Here is a 16,487-nt window from a genome sequence, read left to right as displayed (position 1 = left end):
GCCAAGGAGTTTGAACTGTGTTACATGCGTGAAAGTCACCCATAAACATATTACAAGACAGTCTATTCACTACCTGGAACTAAACCTAATACATTTTCCTTTCTCACTGATTATCTCCTTCTATGAAGCAGTCATCTGGCCTAAAAATCTAATCCATATTTCTTGTTCTAATAACATATCTTTCCATCTATATTTAGATAACATCCCTATATCTAGCTAAATCATATAATATTCCATCACTCTTCAGGTGTGCCGTTTTTCATAAGTGTTCTCAACACATTTCTATTACTTAAATATAGAATTTTTTCCTTAAAAATAAAAACTCTTTAATGGACTATTCTGTATACTTATTTGTAGGTCCCCACTTTTAGTTTCGTTGCCTGTCAGGGGTAATTTCTATTTCTACAGTTTTTCTAGGTAATCAAAGATTCTGGGTTTTGTGTTTTAGGCAAACATTAATTAATCCGCACTTTTTAAAGCTCCATCTCTGTGTTCATTTGTATGGATTACAGCCCTACCTCCTGATTGGTTCCCACACACTTGACTTTAGTAGACTATAACACCCTACTACTAACAGGACCACTCTCCTAAATTCTTACAGCCCCGCTGGCCAGGTCTCAATTACGAGTCTCCTCTTCTGCCTCTAACGCCTCCAGTGCAGCAGGACGGGGTCGTGCCCGGTGTCCTCCCCACAGGCCCAGAGTACTCACACGAGGTGCTGATCTCGGATCTTGCGCAGCTGGATCAGGTCAGGTTTGATACTATTCATTTTTTTATCTATTTCTCGGTTATCCAAAGCTTGTTTCTTCAAATCCTGTTCGAGACGCATTTTGCTATCATGAATCTCACCCAGACGTGATTTCAACTTGTCATAATTCATCATAATTCTGTGAAAATATTTGACATATTAAGGCTAAAACAAACCAAGCAGAAGCATTCTACAGTGTGCACATGGTCCTAACACCTTCAATGTGGTGGACATCTGCTGTTTTTGCCTAGCACATATTCATTCTCACCCCTCTGGGAAGAGCACTCTCATGTTCCCTGTAGGGAAAGGCTCCTGTTCCCATCTCAGATTCACAGGTGAACATCCACACAACCCCACCTGGCCAAGAAGAGTGTTTCGTTCCATCCTATCCCTGCCTCAGGCCACAGTGACTTGCTCAGAAATCAGGATAATACCCAAACTGACCCAATGAGAGTCAAATCTAGGACTCTTGCTAGAAATATTGTAGACAGATTCTCTCTTTCTACTGAGATTGTTAAGTTGCTAACATGTGATTCTAGGCCTCCCAACAGTTTATACTACTGCCTTGAAGGGAAAGCCTGCCTGAGGATGAAGCCAACACAGAGGAAAGTTGAGCCAACAGACAGACAATAAGGAGAATCCTGATGATATAGTTTGGGCCCTGGACCCAGCCATGACTGAACAAGTAAAGCTGGGTTACTGTGTGAACTAAATGTGCTAATAACATGTAAAAGGACCAAACAGTGTCTGGGACATCTTGGTAAGCACTCAGGAGATGATGGTCCTAAGCTTTTCCAGCATACAAAGTTTTGCTGTGCTCTGAACCCTAAGGCAACAACTGTCCACATTACTCACTTGTCACTCAATAATAAACAGCTTTATATTACCATTAAAACTTCATTATGATACTTTAACTCCCTATGCAACTAAACTACAAGTTCTTTTCCATTTCTTCATTATTAATAGTGGTCACTTATTGGTACTGTAATGTCAAGATGCTTATACAATCACACACATACATGCCTTTCTCTACCATAAAGTGTATGTGTGTGTGTGTTACTTAGTCCTCAGAGCATTTCAACAAGATTTTATCCACAGTTTTATGGAGAAAGAAACAAGTCCAAAGTTAAGTAACTCACTGAAGGCAACACAGCCAGGTGGCGCTAGTGGTAAAGAACACGCCTGTCAATGCAGGAGACACAGGCTCCATCTCTGGATCAGGAAGAACCCTGAAGAAGGGCATGGCAACCCACTCCAGTATTCTTGCCTGGAGAATCCCATGGTCACAGGAGCCTGGCAGGCTACAGTCCATGGGGTCGCAAAGAGTTGGACACAACTGAAGTGACTTAGCAAGCATGCACAGAATTTAAACCCATGTATAAGCCATTAAACGCAAAAAGAAATCTAAAAAGGCAAAATGGTTGTCTGAGGAAGTCTTACAAATAGCTGTGAAAAGAAGAGAAGCAGAAGGCAAAGAAGAAAAGGAAAAAGATACATCCATTTGAACGCAGAGTTCCAAAGAACAGTAAGGAGAGGTAAGAAAGCCTTCCTCGGTGATCAATGTAAAGAAATGGAGAAAAACAATAGAATGGAAAAGACTAGCGATCTCTTCAAGAAAATTAGAGATACCAAGGGAACATTTCATGCATAGATGGGCTCAACAAAGGACAGAAATGATATGGACCTGACAGAAGCAGAAGATATTAAGAAAGGTGGCAAGAACACAGAACTACACAAAAAAGATCTTCACGACCCAGGTAATCACGATGGGGTGATCACTCACCTAGAGCCAGACATCCTGGAGTGCAAAATACAGTGGGTCTTAGGAAGCATCACTATGAACAAAGCTAATGGGGTGATGGAATTCCAGTTGAGCTATTTCAAATCCTAAAAGATGATGCTGTGAAAGTGCTGCACTCAATACGTCAGCAAATTTGGAAAACTCAGCAGTGGCCATAGGACTGGAAAAGGGCAGTTTTCATTCCAGTCCCAAAGAAAGCCAATGCCAAAGGATGCTCAAACTACCACACAATTTGCACTCATCTCACACACTAGCAAAGTAATGTTCAAAAATCTCCAAGGCAGGCTTCAACAGTACATGAATCATGAACTTCCAGATGTTCAAGCTGGATCTAGAAAAGACAGAGGAACCAGAGATCAAATTACCAACATCCGTTGGATCTTGAAAAAGCAAGAGAGTTCCAGAAAAACATCTACTTCTGCTTTATTGACTATGCCAAAGCCTTCCACTGTGTGGATCACAACAAACTATGGAAAATTCTTCAAGAGATGGGAATATCATCACCTCCTGACCTCCCTCTTGAGAAATTTGTATGGAGGTCAAGAAGCAACAAGCAGAACTGGACATGGAACAACAAACTGGTTCCAAATCGGGAAAGAAGAATGTCAAGGCTGTATATTGTCACACTGCTTATTTAACTTACATGCAGAGTACATCATGAAAAATGCTGGGCTGGATGAAGCACAAGCTGGGATCAAGATTGCGGGAGAAATATCAATAACCTCAGATATGCAGATGACACCACCCTTATAGCAGAAAGCAAAGAACTAAAGAGCCTCTTGATGAATGTGAAAGAGGAGAGTGAAAAAGTTGGCTTAAAACTCAACATTCAGAAAACTAAGATCACGGCATCTGGTCCCATTCCTTCATGGCAAATAGATGGGCAAACAGCAGAAACAGTGACAGACTTTATTTTTTCAGGCTCCAAAATCACTGCAGATGGTGACTGCAGCCATGAAATTAGAAGACACTTGCTCCTTGGAAGAAAAGTTATGACCAACCTAGACTGAATATTAAAAAGCAGAGACATCACTTTGCCAGCAAAGATCCGTCTAGTCAAAGCTATGGTTTTTCCAGTAGTCATGTATGGATGTGAGAACTGGACTATAAAGAAAGCTGAGCGCCGAAGAACTAATGCTTTTGAACTGTGATGTTGGAGAAGACTCTTGAGAGTCCCTTGGACTGCAAGAAGATCCAACCAGTCCATCCTAAAGGAAATCAGTCCTGAATATTCATTGGAAGGACAGATGCTGAAGCTGAAACTCCAATATTTTGGCCACCTGATGCAAAGAACTGACTCATTTGAAAAGACCCTGATGCTGGGAAAGACTGAAGGCAGGAGAAGGGGATGACAGAGGATGACATGGTTGGATGGTATCATCAACTCAATGGACATGAGTTTGAGTAAACTCTGGGAGTTGGTGATGGACAGGGAGGCCTGGCGTGCTGCAGTCCATGGGGTTGCAAAGAGTCGGACAGGACTGAGCGACTGAACTGAACTGAACTTAAGCCATTAAGCTATACTGCCTCACAGCACTTAATACTATTCTTAGGCACAAAAGTTCACCAACACTTTGGTGCTAACACAAGTAATAATTTTGCTTTTCCCTTCATGTGATTCAGTTTTATTATCCACTTTTGCACCCCTCAACCCGCTGTTACTTGGCTCATTTTCTAACACTCCACTAAATTTGCTTTGATAAAGGTTCCCAGTATTCTTTTAGTTGCCAGATTCAATACTTCTCATGTTTCTCATTCTCTGTGTAATCTCAACCTTATTATCTACCATAACCTACACACTTTTGCTGCTCAAATCCTTTCTGTAGAGTTCCAAATCCAAATAATCAACTGCCTACCACTCAGAAAATTCCATTTGGGTTCTCATAGGAACCTCAAAACTCAGTGGTTCCCACTCCGAACTCCCCTCATGTACTTCCCATTTTGGTGAATTACACCATCCCTTAGTCACTAGTATCAGAAATCCAGGAATAATCTTTGGCTTCTCCCACACCTGCCATATCTGGTCAAGCATACAGTCCTCAGCATTTCTATTAACTCTATTCACCACTATGTACTCTCAAATACTGTAACACATTCTGAAGCTATGAAGGAAAATAAGCCACCACCCTTACTCTCAACAAGTTCACAGTTCTGTTAGTGTGACTTTCAGTAAATGTTACAGTAAGGATCAGGATCAGATGCTATAGAAATGGGGACAAAAAGCCCCTAAAACAGCCTAGGGAATCAGAGGAAATTTTCTAGAAAGTCATGTCTAAGCTGAGTGCTAAAGGAGTCAACAATTTAGGAGGCTGGAGAAAGAATGAAGAAGAGAGAAGGTTCAGCTTGGTACCATTAGTGTGAATAGCAAGTAATTCCATATGGCAGGACTGTCAAGTCTGAGGTAAAAGCAGACATGACAGAGATGATTAAAGAAGAAAAAAACGTCTTGGCTCACTGATGCACTTGGGAGATATTAGGTAGATTTATTTACCGTTCAATTTCCTTTTCATTCCCTTCTTTTCGAAATCGCTCAATATATTCTTTGCTATGTTGTTCTTGTGTATGACACTGCTCTTCAAATATTTTAATTGTTTCATTAAAAGCTTCAATTGCAGTCCTCTTCATCTGTATTTCCTATAGGATAAAAAAAAGATAAACATACTTCATTATCTTTTTATTTCTTTTTGTAACCTTAGTCTTAACACAAATCTTATAATTCTAGTTATGATTCCACATGAGATCAAATTAAGGGGGCAAAAACAAGACCCTTCTACCATTATTTATGTATGAAATATATCATTAAAACCCTAAAATAAAAGAAAAATAACTATTACCTGAAATATAGCTGAGAACCAGAGAAAGGCCTCTGAGCTGCTAAGAGATTAACCCTGCATACCCTGAAGACAAGATAAAAGTTCCTCCTTTGTAACTACTGCAGTACTGACCCCCAAAAGGTGCTGATGGAGTGAAGAGACAGAACAGAGTTCATGCACCAGCATGCAAAACCTTATTTTCCAGAAAAGCCCTACAGAGTCTATTTAGTCTTACTTCATTTCTAAAGCATGTCATTTTTGAAATAGATTCATTAGTAGATTCATCTCATTAGAAACAGAAAATGAGGAAGGGGAAGAAAGCTGCTGAAATCAGATTCAAAATAAGATGAAAAACTAAAACCACCACAAAACAGAAGCCCAGGAGGCTAAGCCACTCACACTAGGGTAAGTGGTCCTCCACGTTCCAATGAGCTCTGAGGATATCTGTACACTTTAGCATCTGAATCATGACTCCCCTAAAATTTTCAGAGGGTTAAATTTTGTTTACTTTAGAAAGTCAAGAAAATATGTATAAAGGTCTAGAAAGACTGCGATCCTGAAAGTTTACAATTTTAAAAGTTTCAGTGCTGATGGGACAATTCATCAGCTATTTAGCACTGATTAATTTATTAATTTTTATTATTAATTTCTAATTAATTTTAATAATCTTATTTGTTTTACTTATTGTTTAGTTAGTTTTGGCTATGCTGGGTCTTTTATTGCTGCTTGGGCTTTTCTCTAGTTGTGGCAAGAGTGGGCTACTCTCTAGTTGCCGTGCACGGGCTTCTCATTATGGTGGCTTCTCTTATTGCAGACCACAGGCTCTAGGGCATGCAGGCTTCAGAAGCTGTAGCAAATGCGCACAGTAGTTGCAGTTCCTGGGCTCTAGAGCACAGGCTCAATAGTTGAGATGCATGGGCTTAGTCACTCTGTGGCATGTGGAATCTTCCCAGACCAGGGAGCAAACCCATGAGTCCTGTATTGGCAGGAGGATTCTTTACCACTCAGCCACCAGGAAAGCCCTGATTAATTTCACTGATTATTTTCAACAAATTATTAATTGATTAATTTGACTGATTAATTTCAACAAATGATTACTGAGAATCCATTACACAGAAAGTACCATCTGGTGTTAAAGAGAGTCACAAAAGGGGCCTGCCCTCCAGGATTCAGAATACACAGGCAAAATAGATTTCTGAACTCTAATAAGGTTTTGTTTCATGTCATGATAGAGGAAATAAAGTGGGGTGAATTAGTTACTTATTGCTTTACAGAGACTTCATGGAGGAGGCAACATCTGAGTTAGGTCTTAAAGAATTGGGGTAGGAGAAGAAAATTCAGCATTGCACACAGATGGTATGGCATTACTTATACAAAATAAAGGTGGATCTGCAATTGCTCAGTACAGCTGGAACATAAGGGAATTTGCAGACGAGGGACACTAGAACCTTGTGATGTTTCATATAGCTGAGGATATATATCATACATATTTCAAGTAGTACTGTAAACGTATTGGAATCCCTGTATCTAAATATTTAGCTATAAATTCTACAATTCTCAAATATGGGGGAGGGTTTTGGCTTCCTTGCAAGGTTAAGAAAAGGTGACAAGAATACACAGAAGAACTATACAAAAAAGATCTTCACGACCCAGATAATCATGATGGTGTGATCATTCACCTAGAGCCAGACATCCTGAGGTGCAAAGTAGAGTGGGCCTTAGGAGGCGTCACTACAAACAAAGCTAGTAGGGTGAAGGAATTCCAGCTGAGCTATTTCAAATCCTAAAAGATGATGCTGTGAAAGTGCTGCACTCAATATGTCAGCAAATTTGGAAAACTCAGCAGTGGCCACAGGACTGGAAAAGGGCAGTTTTCATTCCAGTCCCAAAGAAAGCCAATGCCAAAGAATGCTTAAACTACCACACAATTTGCACTCATCTCACACACTAGCAAAGTAATGTTCAAAAATCTCCAAGGCAGGCTTCAACACTATATGAACCGTGAACTTCCAGATGTTCAAGCTTGATTTAGAACAGGCAGAGAAATCAGAGATCAAATTGCCAACATCCACTGGATCACTGAAAAAGCACGAGAGTTTCAGAAAAACATCTACCTCTGCTTTATTGACTATGCCAAAGCTTTTGACTGTGTTGGTTACAACAAACTGCGGAAAATTCTTCAAGAGATGGGAATATCAGACCATCTGACCTGCCTCCTGAGAAATCTGTATGCAGGTCAAGAAGCAACAGTTAGAACTGGACATGGAACAACAGACTGGTTCCAAATTGGGAGAGAAGTATGTCAAGGCTGTGTGTTGTCACCCTGCTTATATAACTTATATGCAGAGTACATCATGAGAAATGCTGGACTGGATGAAGCACAAGCTGGGATCAAGATTTCTGGGGAAAATATCAATAACCTCAGATATGCAAATGGCATCACCCTTATGGCAGAAAGCGAAGAAGAACTAAAGAGCCTCTTGATGAAAGTGAAAGAGGAGAGGGAAAAAGTTGGCTTAAAACTCAACATTCAGAAAACTAAGATCATGGCATCTGGTCCCATCACTTCACGGCAAATAGATGTATTTTGGGGGGCTCCAAAATCACTGCAGATGGAGACTGCACCCATGAAATTAAAAGACGCTTGCTCTTGGAATAAAAGCTATAGCAAACCTGGACAGCATATTAAAAAGCAGAGACATTACTTTGCCAACAAAGGTCCATCTAGTCAAGGGTATGGTTTTTCCAGTAGTCATGGATGGATGTGAGAGTTGGACTTTAAAGAAAGCTGAGCACCAAAGGATTGAAGCTTTTGAACTGTGGTGTTGGAGAAGACTCTTAAAGAGTCCCTTGGACTACAAGGATATCTGACCAGTCCATCCTAAAGGAAATCAGTCCTGAATGTTCACTGGAAGGACTGATGCTGAAGCTGAAGTTCCAATACTTTGGCCACCTGATGAGAAGAACTGACTTTTTTGTAAAGACCCTGATACTGGAAAAGACTGAAGGCAGGAGGAGAAGGAGACGACAGAGGATGAGATGGTTGGATGGCATCACCGACTCAATGGACATGAGTTTGAGTAAACTCTGGGTGTTGCTGATGGACAGGGAGGCCTGGAGTGCTGCAGTCCATGGAGTGCAAAGAATCGGACATGACTGAACAACTGAACTGAACTGATTAAATTTCTGGCCCTATATCCTCAAAGAAAACACCAACAGTCTGACTGTTGTGTGTGTTGGCAGGCAGAGCAGCAAAGGAAATAATATTTGGTGTCACTGCCAAAGCAGCAGCTCCCCCACAAACAATGCCACTATGCCTACCATGAAAACTGTAACCCACCTTACCCCTTCTTCTCTTCTCTGGGTCTTACCTCCTGTCCCTTCCTCTGGTACTTCATATCATATCAACTACCCCTTCTCACAACATTCACTCTCCCAGTCTAAGGTTCCTTCTCACACAGGTTCTAATTTAACACCATTTTGAAAAAAAATAAAGTTCCTTAACCCTGATTTCTCTTTTCAGCTTCTTAAAAGAATTGTTTATATGGGCTCTCTCTCTCTCCTCATCTCTCATTCATTCTCCAGCTAACTCTATTCTGGCTTCCGCACTCACCCTTCCATAGACACTACCCTTTCCAAGATCACCAATGATCTCATGGCTGAATTCCGGTGTCTAATCCCAAACCGTCACTAAATCCTATCACTTTGCCTCACAATTATATGTAATCCAGATGTAAATATCCCCACAAGCAGCCTGTTCTCACCCTATGCCAACTCTGACTCTGGGTATACCATCTCTTCCCATTCTCTGGGAAGAATTTGATTACACCATAGGAAACTAGATTTTATCTAAAATGAAATCTTTCCTTTTATAGAAGAAGCAAACATGGAGAAGGTCTACATTTAGAAACACTGTAACACAAATGGAGGAGGTCAGTTCTTTAATCTCCCTTTAACACTCATTGTCTCTCCTAAACTGCTAATCACTGGATCCCTCTGGATCCCTCCGTCTCTTCTCCTACCTCCCAAAGCTTTAAGCCTCCAAGGCTCTTCTCTGCTTGGCCCATCTCAGGTCGTGCTCTCAATTCTCACACAGAGAAATTAGCCATCTTCTAGTTTTGGCCTTCTGGCTTTTTTGATTGCCTCCATCCAGCCTCATTCCCAGCTCCCTAAGCACGGATTACACTTCCAGAACCCAGTCTCATGTCAGCTGCTCAGCACTCATATTCTACTGTTAAATATGAGGATATTACTGGGCATGTGTGCAACGTGTGGAGTTTTCTCAGTTTTCTCCAGTCATGATAAGAAAGAAATGCAACTCTACACAAGCCAAAGCCATATGCAATGGTGGCTATTTTTTTCTAACCTCCATTCACAGAGGTGTTAACCTTCCCCAAGACTCTAGTCCACACTGAGATCTGATTTCAGGCTCTTGACAAGGGTGGAATGCTTTGGTTCATTATCTTACATAAATTCATTCAACAAATAATTGAATGGTGGCTCAGTGGTAAAGAATCTGCTTGCCAATGCAAGAGACGTGGGTTCGATCCCTGGGCTGGCAAGATCCCCTGGAGAAAGAAATGGCAACCCACTCCAGAATTCTTGCCTGGAAAATCCCATGGACAGAGGAGCCTGGTGGGCTACAGTCCATGGGTTCTTAAAGAGTCAGAAACAACTTAGCGAATAAACAACAACTATATGCCAGGCATTATTTGAAGCACTTGGGATACGTAAGTGAACAAATTTGAAAACTTCTGCTCTCCTGGAACCTTACCACTTTATGTTCCTAGTCAAAATGAAAATGTTAACATTTGCTTGGTTTTGTACCTTATAGAATATACTCATATATCTTTTGAATCTTTTACTTAATATTTTTGTGAGATTAAACATAGTGTTATACATTGCCCTTTAAATAAATTCACCCACACGATTACAGTAACCCATCACTGCTTTATCTGACGCAGAGGAAAGGGATTAAAATTAAAGCATGCTATTTTGACTAATGCACATCACAGTTAACAAATATGTCAGAGGACCTTGCACTTCTGCAAAATCAGGCCTCACTTCTCCCTCTGTATAGTGAGAGTCAAATACAGTTTCATACCTAGACTAGGTATTCAATACATATTTTTGGATGGTTGTAGTCATCTTTCATACCTGATTCTCCCTCTCTCCTTCTCTCTCTCTCACTCACACACACACACACACAAACACACAGATTACCTTTCTTAAAAATATAAAATGAACTAAATTGGAAATTAGGAGAATTATTTTCTAAAACTGGTTATGTTAAAAACTACTGATGTCCTATGACAGAGTATGTCTATGTTTAAGTTCCCATCCTTTACCTGAAGCTACATCATTAGCATTTCTGAGGTCACGAGGAATTCCTAAGAAGCATTTAATAACAGCAGTTGCCTCTGGGGAATGAGGACTTTCATGCTGTGTGATATAATTCATAGAATTCAGCAATATTTATATTTAACATACATATTTATATAACTTTTGCACATTTTAAAAATCAAGTTTTAAAGTAATTTCTGAAAACTCTTCTAATAGCTATATATATATGTATATGTATGATAATTTCACCATCCCCTAACGTTGACCACTTATGTTGATTCAATCTGAAGAAACCTCAGTAACTTTTTCTCCATTCTAAATCAAATACTAGTCTCAACACAGATAATTCACTTAGAAGAGGCAAAGGAACACAGAAACCCTGAAATCTGCAGTGTAAAAAACAGCATACACATACAGTCACACCACAGACAAAGCACAAGTATCAGATAGGAAGGGGGAAAAAGGTTATTAAAGTCATTCTGAATAACTACTTAGCTAATAAAAGAAAACTTGAAAAAAAATGAAATCAAACACCTCACAAAGAAAAATGGACCATCACAGTAACTCTGACCACTGTAATCCCACACCTTCCCCCAGTCAGCACTGTATCGCACACCTAACCTGCAATTCTCACAGGCTAGTATCTCCTAATAAGCTCCTCCAGTCCAGAGACTCTTGGTGCAGTCTGCATTTACACTGCACACCACAGATAACTAGCTTAGAAACAAGATCAAGGGCTTTGGGACTGAGAATCAAGAACATTAATTCTAGGGTGAAAACAAGGCACCATGAAACACAGTAATACTGGAAGAGCTCACAACTGACTAAACCTTAACAGTTAACAAACTACAGACAAAGATATTTTTAAAAAACTAAGTATTTCACAACTGTAATCAAACTGTCAAAACACAGAGAGAATCTTAAAAGCAGCAAAAAAGAAGTGACTTATCATATACAAATGATCTTCAATAAAAATAATAGCTGATTTGCCATACAAAATATTTAGGCCATAAGGCAGCAGGTGGGCAATATTTAAAGCCCTGGAAGAAAAAAAACTGTCAGCCAAGACTTCTGTAACTAGAAGTACTGTCCTTCAAGAATGAAGGAAGAGAAATTATATAAGATAAGCCCAGATAGACAAAAGAAAAGGAGTCTGTTACCCCAAGACTTGCCCTACAAGAAATGCTCAAGAGATTCCTTTGGGATGAAATGAAAGGACACTAGACAATAACTCAGAGCTACACGAATAAATAAAGAACACTGGTAAAAGCAACTGCATAAGCAAATATAAAAGCCAGTCGTTTTGTACTTTTGGTTGCGTGCATGCTAAGGAGCTTCAGTCATGTCTAACTCTTTCCAACCCTATGACTACAGCCTGCAGGCTCCTCTGTCCATGTTCTATGTTTCAAAGGACAAATGCATAAAACTACAATTATAAATCTATGCGAATGGGTAGATAATGTATAAAAAAGTAATCAGTAGTGATAACAACATAAGAGGGAAGGAATAAAGATGTATAGGAGCATATACAGAGTGTTTAAACCCTACTAAAAACTTTGCAGTAGTAAGTTGGTACTGGACTTCCCTGGTGGTCCAGTGGTTGGGAGTCCGCCTGACAAGTCAGGGGACACAGAGTAGATCCCTGGTTTGGAAAGATTCCACATGGTTCAGGGCAACTAAGCCTGTAAGCCACAACTGCTGAGCCCATGCACCTAGAACCTGTATTCTGCAACAAGAGATGGTCCTGCTCACCACAGTCAGAGAAAGCCCAAGTGCAGCAATAAAGACCCAGCACAATCAATCAATAAATTAATTAATTAAACTTAGTTTAATTTTTAAAAAGAGATACTAAGATAGCTTAAACAAAAGAGTGAAAGTGAAGTCGCTCAGCCATGTCCGATTCTTTGCGACCCCATGGGTTGTAGTCTACCGTGGCTCCTCTGTCCATGGGATTTTCCAAGCAAGAGTACTGGAGAGGGTTGCCATTTCCTTCTCCAGGGGATCTTCCCAACCCAGGGATCCTGCATTGCAGGCAGACTCTTTATCTTCTGAGCCACCAGGGAAGCCTAAAACAAGGCCTCACTGTATAATACAAGGAACTAGATTCAATATCTTGAAACAAGCTATAAAGGAAAAGAATCTGAAAAAGAATTTATACATAAAAATCTTTATATACATAAGAATTTATATATGTAAGTCAACTATACTTCAACAAACTTTTTTACTTTAGAAAAGATATCAAGGCAGAGAAAGACTGTCAAGTGAGTTACAGAAAATAATAATATTATAGAAAACCCAAGATAACTACAAGTCTTACTGCCTACTTACTGGCCTAAACAACAAAAATACACTAACCTGGGATGTTCTGGTATATTCTTCATAGAGTCTGTCATATTCTTTACTCTTTTCCTGATACTGAGAGTGATACTCCTGCAGTTTTTTACCGACAGCATCAATATTATCTTCTTTTACCAACTGATCCTATATAGGTAAACAAAAGAAATGAAGAATGTCAATATTTCTAAAACATGGGTTTTTCCACAACTATTTAAATTGTATTTCTGCTGTAAGTTTAAGCTACTGTATAAGTATTAAGTATGGGAAACCACTAAATCTTTTTGTTAACACTAAGCTCACTCTTTAGATCACCTCAAAATAGGTAATACTTAAAAATTTTTAATGAAATATAAATAGGAAACACTAACACAAATATTTTTATATAAAGTTAACAAACGCATGCAACAAGATATTAAGGGATAGTAGTTCAAAATAAGTTCTAAAAGTATCTTAAATCAACCATTTAGCATTTCTCCTTTTTTTTCCTGATAAACCTGGTAAGTTAGAATCAAATGATGTTGCCAAATAATGATTTGCTGATTAGCTATTAAGAGCCTGTGTAACCACAGGACTTCCCTGGTGCTCCAGTGGCTGACTTTGCGCTTCCACTGCAGCAGTATCGGCTCAATTCATGGTCAGGGAAATAAGATCCCGCATGCCGCAGAGCACAGCCAAAAAAAAATCCCAAACTTATGTAACCATACCTACCTGTTGGTATCTGGACACTGGGTACATCAGTTTCACATCAAGTTTGGGATTGTACTGGGCAAGAGATTCATGATGATAGTGGCTAATGAGCTCCACCACAGAATTAAATGTCAGAGGATCAGAAAAGCCATATTTACCATCTCGATGATAGATCTTTATTAGCTTATTATTGCCTCCCTTCCTGTGAACAAGAAGACATAACTGTAGATTTTTTTTCCCAAAAAATTCTGTTGAAGTACTCTTTCACTTGGAGATATGAAAGCTTGATGTCACATTATAAACAAGTTTTACTATGTTAACAGACTGGAATGGGTGAAAAGGCATATATTATATGTGTAGAAGTATATGTAATATTATATTATATTTACAATTATTTCTTCTGTCTGTAAAGTATCTTGGTTACTAAAGGTCAACATACCCAACTTTCAGTATCAACAAATTTAACAAAAATAATCACTTAAAAAAACTAAAACAAAAATAAATTGTATCTTTTGTTTTTTTCTGAACAAATTTTCTTAATGCAAATTCTGTATCAAGAAGAACAGAGACAATCTCTTCAGGATCTAAAGATATGTGGTTGTGTGTCTCTGGAGGGACACAGAAGCAAGCTCTATATGAAGAGGGTGATAACCATTTGTCACACATACACCAACACAACACTCAAGGTTTTATTGTTAATGCACAAACGTAATTAAGCTCCTTGAATGATTTATAACTGAGTAATTAATCCAGCACCCTACATTACTTTGTCTTTCAGATTCGCTTATAATACTTGGAAAGACTATTTATTTAGGCTATCACAATATGTAAATGATTCAACTGTCATTCAACCATTTTATTACAAAGTATAGCTTTTGAAGAGTCATTTATATTAGATGCTTGAATAGTTCAGACCACTTTTGTTTACTGAGACATATCCAATGGTCCCTTAAAAGATAATTTGTAACCAAAGCTTAAAATGGCCATGTTTTGCAAGTCCCCTAAGGTATAATCTAAAACCAGAGTAGACTGATTCATTACATCATAGCAAAATACTGCACAATTCTCACTCAACTGTTCTTACAGCAGCATGCAGATTTAATGGGGGAAAAATATGCTTCTTTATCTCTTTATGCCATGCCATTACACATGATAAATGAAGCACTGGGATTTGTAAAAGGTCAAACATAATAGGTTTGAATCTGTGGACAATTTAAATTTAATGCTTAGATGGTCAGTTTAGATGGATGAAGAACTATCCTATAAAAGGTTACATTAGAAGGACCACCTAATTATAAACAGTTTCTATAGGTGTGTATTCCCATGCATATACCCATAATAAATGCAAGTTGCTCTTCCTGCTAGAGGAAAACTAGAAGGTACTTATCAAAAAAACTTTTTGCACATCTATTACATGTCCAGACTGTATGAGGCACAGTGGACACAGTGATAAATAAGCCAGATACAGTACATGCTCTCATAGAACTCCCAGTTTAGGAGCAGGTGGAACATATCCCCATTTTTATAAAGAGGATAAAGAATTTTTCATTAAGATAGAACATAAAAATAAACAACCAGATCTATCAACTGGCAATAGGTCCTTTAGGGAAAAAAAAGCAGAGCAAAGGAAAGAGATTATTCTGGGGGTGGAAAAATGGCTACTTCATATATGTTGCACAAGGAAAACCACTCTGTTCAGGCGACATTTAGCAGAGTCCTAAATGATGCGAGCAATCTGGCACAGCAGATATCTGGGGGAGAAGTTTTCCAGACAGGGAATAGCAAGTGCAAAGCCTCTGAGGTAGAAGCAAGCTTGGCATGTTCCAGGAACAGCAATGAGGTCAGCAGTGGTGGAGCTATAAAAAGCAAAAAGGAGAGTAGTAGGAGACAAAGTAAAAGGAACCTGGATCCTATAATTGCCTGTAGATCACTGTAATGGCTTTTGCTTTTGCTGACTAAGATGGGGAACACAAGAAAGTCTGAGCAGAATGATATAATCTATTTTGAGTTTTACAAGGCTCATTCTAGCTGCTAAGTTGATAAGACCATTCAAAGTGGGCAGGGGTAGAAGTAGAAAGGTCAGCTGGGAGACTTGTAAAATAATCTAGGAAAGACAAGATGGTGTCTTGGACCAGGGTAGTAGCTGTGGAGATACTGAGAAATGGTAGATTGAATATATGCTGAAGAGAGAGTTGACGGAAGGTGCTGTGGCCTAGATATAGGCATGAAAGGAAACAAAAGTAAAGAAGATCTCACGGTTTTTATCTTAAGCAGTCAGAATGGAATTGTCATTTATCAGAAAGAAGAAGGATATATATATAAAAGGAACATGTTTAAAGAGGAAAAAAGCATTTTAACTTTAGATTTGTTAACGTTTGAAATGCCCAGTGAACCTCCAAGAGCAGAGGATCCTGCAGCCTATGTAAAGAATCTAAAGTTCAGGAGCAAGTTCTGGGCCAGATGTATAAAATCAGGAGTTGTCAGCCTATAGATGTTATTTGAAGATGAACATAGTTGAATAGGAGAAAAGGTCCGAGGTCTAAGTCCTGGGGTACACCAATGTTTAGTGGTCAGGGAGATGAGGAAGGAAACCAAGATAGAGCAATTAATGAAGTATAAGGAGAATTACTGAGCAATTACAATAGAGCAATTACTGAAGTAAATAGTATCCTAAAAACCTGTTTTTTAAAAAAGCATTTTGTCAAAGAGGATATGATCAACTGGGCAAATGATCTTGGGGTTTGGCAAAGTAAAGATC

At 39.0% G+C, this 16,487-nt stretch overlaps 1 protein-coding gene across 4 annotated transcripts in view; it reads right to left on the bottom strand.

Moving 5' to 3' along the window:
- Positions 1-16,487, bottom strand: part of PIK3R3 (phosphoinositide-3-kinase regulatory subunit 3) — a 96,762-nt gene that overhangs the window by 16,546 nt on the left and 63,729 nt on the right. For all 4 annotated transcript variants that reach the window (XM_043461473.1, XM_043461474.1, XM_043461475.1 and 1 more), the window contains 4 exons: positions 13,751-13,931; positions 13,061-13,186; positions 5,041-5,183; positions 711-887 (listed from right to left, as the gene is read on the bottom strand). In XM_043461473.1, coding sequence (XP_043317408.1) covers positions 711-887; positions 5,041-5,183; positions 13,061-13,186; positions 13,751-13,931 — 627 coding nt within the window. The remainder of the gene's footprint in view (positions 1-710; positions 888-5,040; positions 5,184-13,060; positions 13,187-13,750; positions 13,932-16,487) is intronic.

Source organism: Cervus canadensis, chromosome 2 (assembly GCF_019320065.1).
Source record: "Cervus canadensis isolate Bull #8, Minnesota chromosome 2, ASM1932006v1, whole genome shotgun sequence".
NCBI classification, from domain to species: Eukaryota; Metazoa; Chordata; class Mammalia; order Artiodactyla; family Cervidae; genus Cervus; species Cervus canadensis.
Note: the sequence above shows the minus strand (reverse complement) of the source record. Positions and strands in the feature narration are given on the sequence as shown.